At 38.3% G+C, this 11,943-nt stretch overlaps 1 protein-coding gene and 2 non-coding genes across 4 annotated transcripts; 1 reads left to right on the forward strand and 2 right to left on the reverse strand.

The window, feature by feature from the left end:
• Window positions 1-1,966: 1,966 nt before the first annotated feature.
• On the reverse strand, window positions 1,967-10,573 carry Pp2c1 (protein phosphatase 2C). 2 transcript variants are annotated; one of them, XM_072901871.1, is made up of 7 exons: window positions 10,233-10,573; window positions 8,392-9,562; window positions 5,354-5,704; window positions 5,055-5,275; window positions 4,786-4,926; window positions 3,135-4,585; window positions 1,967-2,885 (listed from the first exon to the last, which is right to left on the reverse strand). In XM_072901871.1, the coding sequence occupies exons 3-7, from the start codon at window positions 5,505-5,507 to the stop codon at window positions 2,513-2,515; spliced, it is 2,340 nt and encodes a 779-aa protein (XP_072757972.1). In that variant the 5' UTR covers window positions 5,508-5,704; window positions 8,392-9,562; window positions 10,233-10,573; the 3' UTR covers window positions 1,967-2,512. The 2 variants fall into 2 exon arrangements, with proteins under 2 accessions (XP_072757972.1, XP_072757971.1); XM_072901870.1 differs by lacking the exons at window positions 8,392-9,562; window positions 10,233-10,573 and adding an exon at window positions 6,171-7,837.
• Window positions 10,574-11,407: 834 nt separating this feature from the next.
• On the forward strand, window positions 11,408-11,479 carry Trnam-cau (transfer RNA methionine (anticodon CAU)). Its single transcript has one exon. It is a non-coding gene; the product is annotated as a tRNA-Met (tRNA).
• Window positions 11,480-11,763: 284 nt separating this feature from the next.
• Window positions 11,764-11,836, reverse strand: Trnak-cuu (transfer RNA lysine (anticodon CUU)). Its single transcript has one exon. It is a non-coding gene; the product is annotated as a tRNA-Lys (tRNA).
• Between the last annotated feature and the right edge of the window lie 107 nt (window positions 11,837-11,943).

Raw genomic sequence — 11,943 nt, forward strand, 5'->3', positions numbered from 1 at the left:
AAAACTTTCTTTTGTGAACGAATAAATTTTATTACATTCGTGAGTGGTAACTATTGTAGGCACGTGTCATTATCCTTTTTCTCGCTCTTGTCTTTGATATAGATTACAGTCATTTTACAGTAGCTACGCACTCTACAAATAGTATTGTTTACCTTAAAAATACATAATTCGAAACAATATACTTCAAATATATACTATCTGCACAAACTTTATCTACAAAAAATTGAATTAGCTTCGAAAGCTAAGTTGATAAATTAATTTAATATCGATAAATATATATAATATTTATATTTTAGCAATTTCATTTTATTCTATATTTTTTTCCTTTTATTCGTTTTTCTTTAAAAAACGTATAAATCTTAAACTTTCTACTTCTGAAACTTAAATGTATTTTTCCTCGCTTACTAATCTTTGTCACAAATCGTTTTGTATCGTTTTTTTTTAATACACGTGAAAGTATAATTCAGACAAGACAGGAAATATAATATACATTCGTATAAATTAATATGAAATAACGGACTTTTATTTTTAACGAAATATAAAAAATGCGAAATGCAAGTTGTAACAAACGTTACATAATTTCTTTCTTACACATCAATAATTTCTTTATAGCAAATGATACAAAAACTAAATGAATATTTATCCTGAATTGTCTTTTTTTTTGTTTTGCACATTTTGCGTAAATTAAAATGATAATGAAAGGCTGGCTGATATAAGAAGAATGTACATTATTATTATATGCACATAAAATTCTGATATATTAATATATTTATATATTTATAAATTCTATGTTTCCCCCCTTCCCCCGGTAACTTAATCATTGTAAGATCACTAGTATGATAGTATTTGTTTGCAAACACAATTGTCATACAATTGTACGAGAAGAAATTTAAATTTCCTTAATCGTTTTAGCTGTTCTTTAAATTCTATCTAAATATAATCTAGATTTTTGTATCGCATATAAACAGTCGTTTGGTGCTTTGAACAGAGTGGCCTCTATTCAAAATTGTGTCCAGAATTGATTTTGATACGTTGATCCGAATTTCCTTTACATATTAATTTACATATTGATTATCAAGGTAATACTTTCATGTAAGTATATATCGGCGCGTTCACAAATAATTACAGATTTGCCAATTATTCTACACAACTTATATCATAATTGCATATTTTCAATTATTCAGTGACCACTCTGTACTCGGCCAAGGCAGATCAGTGTACGATTACATAAGCTACATACTAGAAAACAGTTTAATGATACTCTATATACGGTGCTTTTCTTGATTTAACCGCATTAGGATCTTTGCGTGCCGCCATCGAAGACTATGATCGTTAAGAGGAATTAATAGGGAGAAAAAACTATTTCTAGAATTACACCAGTGTATATAGCTACGGGCCGCATTTGTATTCCATATTTAGCGCTAATGTGGCCGCTTCATTCGTCTCTAATGTGACGATCGTAAACAATAGTTATCAGAGAATGCGCAAATGGATGTGCATACGGGATATGCATACAAGCCATGTCTTTATTTCCATCCATATCTTATTCTTATTGTCAAGCTACTTTATGCAAATATCTACATTATACTTTCATATTTTGTCCTACGACAACATTTAAGTTCATCAAATATCAGAAAGTATAAGAAAGAACAGCCTATATTTTTGTATTATGAATTTCTCATAGAATATATAATTTATATTATCGTCTTACAACTGTGTGTACCATATGTTTGACAAAAAGATTGAAAATGTTTGCGTTTATATTAATATCCATTTAAGAATGTAATTTGTTTTTAGAAATTATAAAAACATGTCTTTGTTTGTAAACTATACACAAAAAAAAAAAAAATCGAATATAATAAAGCTATCTCAAGGGACATGATAGACTAGTTCAGTTTTCTAATCCATTTTAAATATATATGCACCTACTATAAAAGGAATTAATAATTATGTTTCATAAACAGAATGGGAGAGCATAGAAATTTATTTCCATAGGATAATTCTAATATTTTATAAAAGAAAATAGATACGAAAGAGTTCGCAAAAGAGAAGGGGAAAGAAATCATTTCGATAACAATACAAGTAATACATAAATCAATAATAAATGATAAAATAATAGTGAACGATAGTTGCATCATGAACAAGTATGAGAATCTCCGTAATTGTAGCATAATGTTTTAAAATATATATCTATATAATTTTACACAAATTATTTATTTTACACCTGATTTAATTCTACGTGTGTAAGAACACATAATTAATATTAATTTATAAAGCTCAAGCCCCATTCATAAATGTATCGAAAGAGAAAGCATACACACATAATTTCAAAACTAAGAGTGAAAAAGTTTTAAAGAGAGGCATATATAATATGTAGGTAAGAATTAATTTTTATATCATAAGGTAACTTGCAAATAGATATAATTTGCGTTAGTAAAGAAAATAAGGGTAAGAATGTATCATACCCTAAAAAATACTCAAATTTGCATTTAAAAACCTATAATCGTTAACTTTACTTTCCAAGACGTTTAATGCGAGATCGCGTGCTCAGTGATCGAGCACTGGGATTGTATGGTGATTTGACCCTCTTAGCTATACCAGCAGTGGAACTTGTAGTCGACGGATTAATGGCCGCGCAAGTACTCACGCTTCCACCGTTACTATTCGCTTGTTTAAGTTTATTGGATGACAACGAGGAAGACCTGACTCTACTAGATTGTAGCGATCCACCGTTTGCGGACTGTTTTATCTTGTTCGGTAAGGATAATCGATTTTGCTTCACTACTCCATACTGGTGAACTAACTGTGCAGATATCGTATTACCAACGATGTCTACATTACGCGAACGTAGCGTTTTCACAGGTGTTGCTGCCATTGTGTCTGATCTATATAGAATAAAAAATAGCAATGTTTAGTACGAGTTTATCAAACATATTTTTAAAACTAACGAAATATAATATCTTTTTAACGATCTATGTATTATTAATGACCTTTCATTTAATTGCAATTATTATGTTCTTTTATATAATTGATATTTATATATAATATAGTTTTATAAAATCACTTGACTTTATTTAAATGTACGAAGATTTTAGAAACAAAAAAATATATATATAAAATTTAGTCAAACTAACCTTAACCATCGCTGTGGCATCGTCGTATCTGTAGGACCGATAACTGATACTGTCCTATTTAATGTCCTTCTGTCGTTACAATTGTTTGCTCGATTGCTTCTACCTTGGTCCCAATCGCGTAGAAAACTACCTCTCAGTTGTTGCAGTTTCGATCCGTTGATAGAGGGCCTCCTAATGGTTTTAACAGGTGTTGCCTTCTTTGCTAAACTTCTACGTTGGAACGACGAGGAAAGTGTCGTCGTGGTGGCACCGTTCAATGATAATGTTGAATCCGGTCGTCCGTCCGATGTCGGCCAACTTAGTCGACCGCTCGCATTTTCCATCGTCTGATTGGCCGGATCATTTTCGTCCGTAGGATTCTGTCGTCGGTCCTCCGAACGCGTCCTCCGCTTCGCACACGGTTCTTGCTGCGTGCATTCATTTTCAATTCCAGTCGACACAACCGACGCTTGCGTGATCGTGCTGTGCCTACGTTTGCAGTTAGTATCTGCTCCCCGTTTTGACGTGTTCTTCGTTGTCTCCTCCGCTGACGCATTTCCCGCAACGGACGGTTTCGATACTCTACTGTATCGCGACTTTACGCTCACGTAAGTCTTTGCATCCGGAGTCGACATGAAAGCATTCTGATTCTGTGAGGAATTTAAACTGTGTCGACGCTTTATTGTTCTAACGTCTGTCCTCGAGGCAGGAAATAAAGAGTGCTGTTGCTTGTGCCTCGATCCGTTCAAAATGCCATTTCTCACTTCGCCGTTATCGAAACTCTTGCTTTTAACAGGAACAACACCGCCACTTCGGCGTAACCTGCTTAAAAGGGGAGCAGGTTGGATTGCCTCCTCTTTCGCATCGGAAAATGTATTTTGCCGCGTCACGTTAGATACTGCCGTCTCGTCCATAAGTTCCTTAAGCTCAGGCTTGTTCAATTTTAAATTTGACTGAATCGGAATCTGTGTATTATCAATCTTCATCTTTTCTTTTTCGTCCTGTTCAGCTATTTGCTTTTTTTCGTTTTCAAAATTTTCTAATTTATCAAGAATAGTTTTATCCGTCGTCTTATCTTCTGGTTCTCCGGTTTCTTCTGACATCTGGCTAGAGGAGACTTCGGCAACCTGGATACTTTCGCCGACATTAGTAGTCTCGATACTTTTGTCCTTCGCAGTGTCTCGTAATTCCGAGGAAATGTCGATCTCTGGTGAAGTTGATTTTTCAGGATACGAAACTGTCTGCGATTGTAACATTGGATCGACAATCTCCTCACTTCCATTTGACGAGTCCGGTTGTTTGAGATCGATATCAGGATTCAAAATATCGAGATTTGAAGTAGAAATGTTTGGCGGCATGCACGGTGTTGTTATTTTCGAATTGGCTTTTTCGACGTTTTCAGGTACCATCGTTGTAGTTGGCGTGTGTGTTCCATGATGTATGACACGATCCTTCTTTTGATTAAACAATACCTTTAACAAATAAAAAGTGCTCTAATTAAAGCATTAAGTTTTATATTTTATAAATAACACTCTGCAAATATTTGTTTTACTACAAGTACAAGGTACAAATTTTTCATTTTAATTTTATCATAAAATTTTCTCATATATTATTGCAATACATTTCGATTACATTTGCAAAACGTAAAAAATATAAGAATATATGTATATACCTCACTGCGACATGGCCCTGATGGATCTAACATTAATGTTACAACACTGGTGTTATCTGCCCGCAATCTAGTTGATGACCACCTCTCTAATGCACGATCCACAAGACTTTTTGAAGGATTTATCCACATTTGTAAATCAGCCTATCAAGAAAGTTTGTATATATATCAATCATCAATATAACTTATTATATTTTTAATATATATTTAATCACAAGATATATATTTGGACATCTTAATAATTGTATACATCTAGTTAGTAAAAAACTTACAGCATTGCCAGTCTGCTGAGATGCTATTAAATGTTTCTCATTGTGTCTGTCTGTGGCTTGAACAATTGCTACCGCAGCTTGTGACGACAACATATTCCACAAACCATCGGTACCAAAAATGAGGCAACGATGTGATTTGACATCAACTGGAATAACTTTAACATCTGGCTCGGGAGAGACGACAAAAGTGTTTAATTCAGAATTATAACTCCATAAATCACCTAAAACAAAATTTTGGCTAGACTTTTGTAGCTGTACGTGAAATATCAGTTATTGAGAAGATACTTAAATGTACTTACCCAAAGATCTGGCTACCGCAAGAAATGGAATTTCATCCATATGAGTGGATCTTCGAACTGGACCTTTATGTCCTATACGAGGTCGATTCCACACAACTCTTGGAACGCCAGATTTACTAACTACTTTCCCTCCTGACTCCTGTATACGTGTCATTTCTGGCCCGCTCTCTGGCTTATGATCTTTTGTCAGAGCTTTTGCTCGCCACTGAGGATCACTTTCCACCTGATAGCCTAATATAATAGCGGAATCTCCTACGTGACCTACGTAAATCTTGCCTTTCCGTATGAATGCAATGCTGGCAGTTGTGCCAGCCGTGGATGGTAGTCCGGATGCGGTTCTTGGCCATTTATCTGTTCAAAAAATAACGCTAGATCAAGATATATACATCGTTCTCGATTATACACAAAAAGCTACATTTGAAAAGCGACCAAGGTCGACGAGAACGCGGAACGTCAACGTGTCTCTGACACGCTTTGTCCGCGTGCGCGCGCGACGATACCGCCGCGGAAATTGACGCGATTCAGATTCGCGATGAGACAACTTAAGAAGGCTACGTCGCATTATATGTCCCACCGCTCCTTGAACTCGAATTTCCAGGTTAGCTCGCAAGGTTACATAACCTAAACCCCTAACCTAATCCAGTCGCCTAGTCGCAACGGCAACACAATGGTGGAGGAAATACGCGGGACGATGACAGAAATTCTCGACGGGATCGCCGCCGCGGGAGAGATCCCGTATCTCGCAACGGTGCCGTCGTCGGCATCGTCGCTCGCGCGCATAAACCGGACGCAAGAAAATATCAATTCTTTTCCGTACCGAGCTCCCGCCACATCGCGTAATGCGTGTTCATGTATCCGTCCCTGATCGCCCGTAGCACGTCCTCGTCTCGATCGCTCCAAAAGTTCTTCTGCTTCACGATGCTGTCCATGAGATGTTCCTTGGCGAAGGTCGCGGCTTCCCCGCCACCGTGGCCGTCGAATATCCCGAAGAACGCGTATTCCAGGTCCTTGTCGTCCGGTGTCGGTTGGAACGCCACGCAGAACATGTCCTCCATGTATTTGCGACCGCCCTGATTACAGTGGCCGGTCACCCGCAGATTAACACCGATACTGAGCGGCATCTTGCTGAAATCCCGGGGATGGGATTCGTTCAGTAACGACGACGACGTCGTCGAGACACGTACAACTGCCTGTATATGGCGGCTGTATATACTTTATACGCGAGCACTTTCTCACTGACACGTACGACGTACAACAAACACCGTCGAACGGAAGCCTCGCATTTACTGGGCAGGTCCGCGCCAGTCCGCGCGCGTCGCGCACTTCGTCGGGTTGGAGGCTGGAGCGGGGAACGGTGACGTTGCGGTCGACGACGAGGGCGACGCGATGGCGGTGGGGATCCGAGTCAGGCCAATGGCTGGGGACGCGAGGGGAATTTCCTTTCCCTCTTCCCCACCTATTCCACGACCTCGCACGCACGCACAAACACACACAAGTGTGTACGCGCATTTCTCTCTCCCTTCCTCTCTGCACGCCCCTCTCGCCTAGTGCCGATTTCACCGATACGTGCGTGCCCAACGTTTCCTCAGAATCGACTAGAAGAGCGGAAGATTTTGGAATGCACGTGCGTGTTTTCGAATACCTTTTCGATCGCGATCTGTCATTATGAATTACCGCCCGCGCTTTTTTTTTTTCTTTTTTTTTTTTTTTTATCACGAGGACGATTCCCTCGCGATTAACATATATATATATATATATATATTCTCGCCTCGCCCCGTCACCCCGTACTTATTAAAGAAACAGGCATTGTTGGCGACGGATAAAACGCGCGTATACGCGTTCTCTCACGCGCTTGCTTGAAAGCCTCTCGTCGCGCGTCGCGGAGCCTTGAAAGTTGGTCGTCTGAGAAACGTTGATTGAGAATGGACGGCGGAATAAAATCGCGTACGAGATGTGCGGACTTTAGATCTTTCGAGCCCGCGTGTCTCGCCAACGTTATATTTCCAGTTTGCCTTCTCATTACGTCCAATTACTTCGTTGCCACGTGCTTTCTCCCCCACTAGCGATTCTCTAATTGGTCGCAAGACGGCGAGTTAGAAATGCGCTTTACCGAAGATAAATAAGGAGATAAGAGCGCGTTTCTGAAGTTTGCGAAGTTCGCGGCCTTCGTTAGACTTCGTTTACAACGATGTATGTAAAAGAACAATGTGAGCGAAGTTTATTTTGAAAAGTTACGTGACAAACAAAACGTATTTCGAAAGAGAAATTTGGCCTGCGCTGCGTGTATGCGAAGTCTCCTTACATTCGCATTAAATAGATAACGATAACGATTTTAAAAACAAGAGAAAGCGCATAAGAAAAATAAACGAGGAGCCGATATTCACGGTTTCGTTCTTTAGTCTCCGTTCGAGAGAATTAATATATCTAAACTGATTCGTGTCGAGGAGAAAACACAAAGAATATAAATGATTGCGTATCGTTCGAAATCGATTTACCCGCGATAATTATTTATCTACCGATTAAGCGTGGCTTTTGATCTTTATTTCGAATCATTGTCGAGGCGCGTCGCCCCTCGAGAGAGAGAGAGAGAGAGAGAGAGAGAGAGCACTCTCACCCCTCTCCCCTCTATCGATAAGTTCGAATTCATTTTTTCCTTTATTTATCTGACATGCTCGATTCTCGCGCAACAAAAAGATCGGACTTTCCAAGCAAAACAAATTCAAATTGAATGGATATATCGAGCTAATATATCAAGAAATGTAAAACCTAAAGATCTCTAAAGAGACTTGAACTTTCTATATTCATTTTTCTTTCTCTTTTATACGCTGAATAAATGTACTTGTTTTGTTGCAATAGCACAAAACGCGCAAATAAAACAAGCAATATTTTAAATCGAACCTCTTTCATATCAGTTAAAGGACAAAAATATCAAGCTCATCATTAAACCGTGACGTTTGAAGACTAGAAAGACACACGTAGGGTTTTACAAAATTTTCAAAAGGTCCCCGCGGGCGGCAGCTCTCATCCAGTAACGTTACCTTGGTTATGTTACGGCTATGACCAGCCGACGGCGCGTCTCCCCTTCATCCCCGTCATCGCGCCGCACCTTCGGCAGCATCCCCACCGCTGCGGAAACTTTTACGTGCTCTTCCCTCCGCGCGCGCTCGCCAGCCGACAAACTCCCTCCTCCTATCTCTCTCTCTCTTGCATACGTCAAGCCGCTCATCCTCCTTTCCCGCCAGTCCCCCGCGTCGATGTGGTGGCCTGTCAGATGTCGGTGCTATTCATGCCGCGCATCTCCGCTCACGCAGTCGTGCAACGTTGCCGCATTTTCTCTTGCGCTCTCTCATCGTTGCCGCGAGCAGCAACCTGATTTCTTGTCCAGCTCAGGCTCAGCCGATTGCGACCGAGAATGACGCACCTGGAAAAATTGTCCAGAGAGATTGTCGCGCGATTCGAAATCACGTCAATATCGTATGCCCGATATTTTATACAACAGCGCGTTTCGCATCCATTAAAATTCGATATTTTTACCTGATATCATCCGTAATACACGTTGTTTGGATAGGATAGGTTTATTGTAGGTTTATTGCGGTATAGCCCTTCCGTTTTCAACGGTACTTGGAGCGGCGGCGAAGGGAACGGGGGCGGGGGCGGGGGCGGAAATTTCAGCGGAACGGCGACCTCATTGGCGCGGCGACTGGCCGTGCGTATGTAAAAAGTCCAAGAACGAGCGGCCGGATGAAAAGGGCCGCATCGCATTTCGCTTCGCAGTTATCTCTATGCGAGCGAGCAAAACATGGGGGCACGTGTTTGAACTTGTTCGATCGGCGACGACGAGACGGGCGGCAAACGTGGCAACGTCGCCGTTCAAAATAGCTCTCGCCAGCTGGCGACTTTCGCCCGACCTACGAGCGGACTAAAGTCCGCGGAAATGGCGCGCCGATCTCCCCGAGGGAGCTCGGATTTCGCCGATCCGTGAGACGGACTTCGATCTCGGGGCGGCTCGACATTCTGCATCCGGGAAAATGTCCGTGTGCTCGAGAAACTGCACGGTGACACGACGATACGCTCGAAATGTGTCATCGATTGCATCATCCCCTTGAAAAACATGGTCGCCGCTATCTGTTCCGCGAACAGTTATGTTCGCGCTACCTCGATCAAGTTGCATGTATATAATATCGCAGTAGGTTCGTGGCGGCGAACGAACTGAAAAAAAAAAAAAAACGGGGAAATATATGATTAATTTGATAAAAAAAAAAAAAAACTTTACAGATACTCGTCGAGGCGAGTTTAGAATTTTTATTTTCGAAGCGCAAATCGATACTCTGAAGCTCCGTTTATTTGATTTCCCGCAATAAACGACACTGACACCGCCATCTATGTTTCGTCGGTTAAATTATAAAGAAGATTTGTAGGATCTATATAATGTGGCTTATTTATTTTCCAAACATATATATATTTTTAGAAGCGTTAATACTTGAAATTGACTTAAATTATTATAACATGGTTTGCACTGTTTTTCACATCGACATTTAGCGTTATATAAACTGATAATCGTGTAACGATTAAATAAATGCCGTTATCTACACATTAGATTTGCATATTATAACACGTTTTCTAATTATTTTGTTCAATTTCTTTCATTGATTAAACGAATTCGAATTTAGATTTATTCAAGACACGTGAAATTGAACTGTTTGAAAAATTCATCGTGAAATCAATGCAGGCTATTATTATCTCGATGAAATTCAATTTTAGCATTGACAGCCGTACAAAAAACGACTTGCATGTTTATTCATAACACGATTCGCGGAAAAATATTCACGACGATTGGCAGCGAGAGATGTCTTTTAGCGTCATTGAAAATTTAACTCACCGACGTTTTCAATTCCTGTATCCTTACACGATAATCTTTTATGCGAATACGGTAAACGCCAGACTTCCGTGTGCGTTAACCAAATATGAATAATAAATTTGCATCCCCTGTATTTGTCAATGTGACGCAGACAAGATTTTGCAAAAAAATGCAGCCTGATACATGACGTTCGTGCGTTACGTTCGCACGCGCGGCCTCCGTGATTGCGTTGACGTCTTTTTATCGATTGTCCCTCGCACGTGCCGTACAATGCAGACGTGGCATCCGGAACCATCAGGCATTCCCTGGTCAGCGACTAGAACGTACAAGTTCGTGCCTGTTGAATCACGTATATAGCTCTCTCTCCTACCTCACCGGGCTGAGTCACGAGACGGACTGATGACTTATATTGGCAGAATTGTGCACGATACCTGCGGCCTGTCTACCTAACAAATAATCGCGTTTGAACTATGATTGTCCACCCTATGAATAGAACCATACCTTCCAGATGTAACTGTAAAAAGAGGAAAAAATTAGAACACATTCAGTTTTTAAATAAAGCAATAAAGAATAGAAATCTATATAATTAATATATTTTATATAGTGTGCAGCAGTTGTCAAATATTTTTTTTATTATATTTTTAAATATATATTTTAAAATTATTCTGAGAATAGAAAATAAAAAGAGAATAAATATTTTATTTTCTTTATACATACGCACATATACATACATACTTTATATTTATTTGCAATTCTTACACTAATATAAATTAGTATAAAAATTGTTACATATACATATACATATAGAAAGACAAAAATTTATCACATAATATAATATTGAAAAATTTATTACATAGTATATATATATATATATATATACATATATATATATATATATATTCTATTTATTGTTAGCATTATTATATATAATTCGTATATACTAGAATTTATATATACATATATACATATACACTTTATGTACTATAATTTAATTACTAAATTAAATTTTAAGTACTAAATTAAAGTTTTAAGTACTAAATTAAAGTTTTAAGTACTAAATTAAAGTTTTAAGTACTAAATTAAAGTTTTAAGTACTAAATTAAAGTTTTAAGTAATAAAAATAATTATAATTAAATTATTACATATTTTCTATAGAAATAACAACTACTATAAATTTAGAGGAACGCTACTCAACAAGCAGAGTGGCGCAGTGGAAGCGTGCTGGGCCCATAACCCAGAGGTCCGTGGATCGAAACCACGTTCTGCTAGGAAATTTATTTTTGCTCTTTAAGATTCTTTTTTCTTTTTCTATATATATGTATATGTAGAGTAATTTTCTATATATATATATGTAGAGTAATTTTCTATATTATATATAACAATTCTCTAATTTTGTAATATAAATTGTCAGTAAAATATTTGTTTATCTTTTTCAAGATCTCTTTTTTTCTCACGATCTTTATACCTTTCAAATTTAATTTTAACATACTCTTTTAATGGATATTTAATAAAAAAATTATTTCGAAGATTAACAAAAAAAAAAAAGAAATTTCGCCCAACGTGGGGCTCGAACCCACGACCCTGAGATTAAGAGTCTCATGCTCTACCGACTGAGCTAGCCGGGCTACTCGGTACTTGCTGGTTTCAGTTAGTACATTAAGTATATTTATACGATCAAATATAAAATCAATATTTGTATCATAATTCTTCTCATTATATATTAAAATAAACC

The sequence above is a fragment of the Anoplolepis gracilipes genome, chromosome 11 (assembly GCF_047496725.1).
Source record: "Anoplolepis gracilipes chromosome 11, ASM4749672v1, whole genome shotgun sequence".
NCBI lineage: Eukaryota > Metazoa > Arthropoda > Insecta > Hymenoptera > Formicidae > Anoplolepis > Anoplolepis gracilipes.

Bases quoted from the DNA above. Each gene is read 5' to 3' on its own strand.
- Pp2c1 (XM_072901870.1), bottom strand. From the start codon at position 6,474: ATGCCGCTCAGTATCGGTGTTAATCTGCGGGTGACCGGCCACTGTAAT. The intron at 5,705-6,170 runs GTACGGAAAAGA...TTTTTTGAACAG, and splicing joins CGCGATGTGGCGGGAGCTCG to ATAAATGGCCAAGAACCGCA. The intron at 4,586-4,785 runs GTATATACATAT...TATTTGTTAAAG, and splicing joins CAGGGCCATGTCGCAGTGAG to GTATTGTTTAATCAAAAGAA.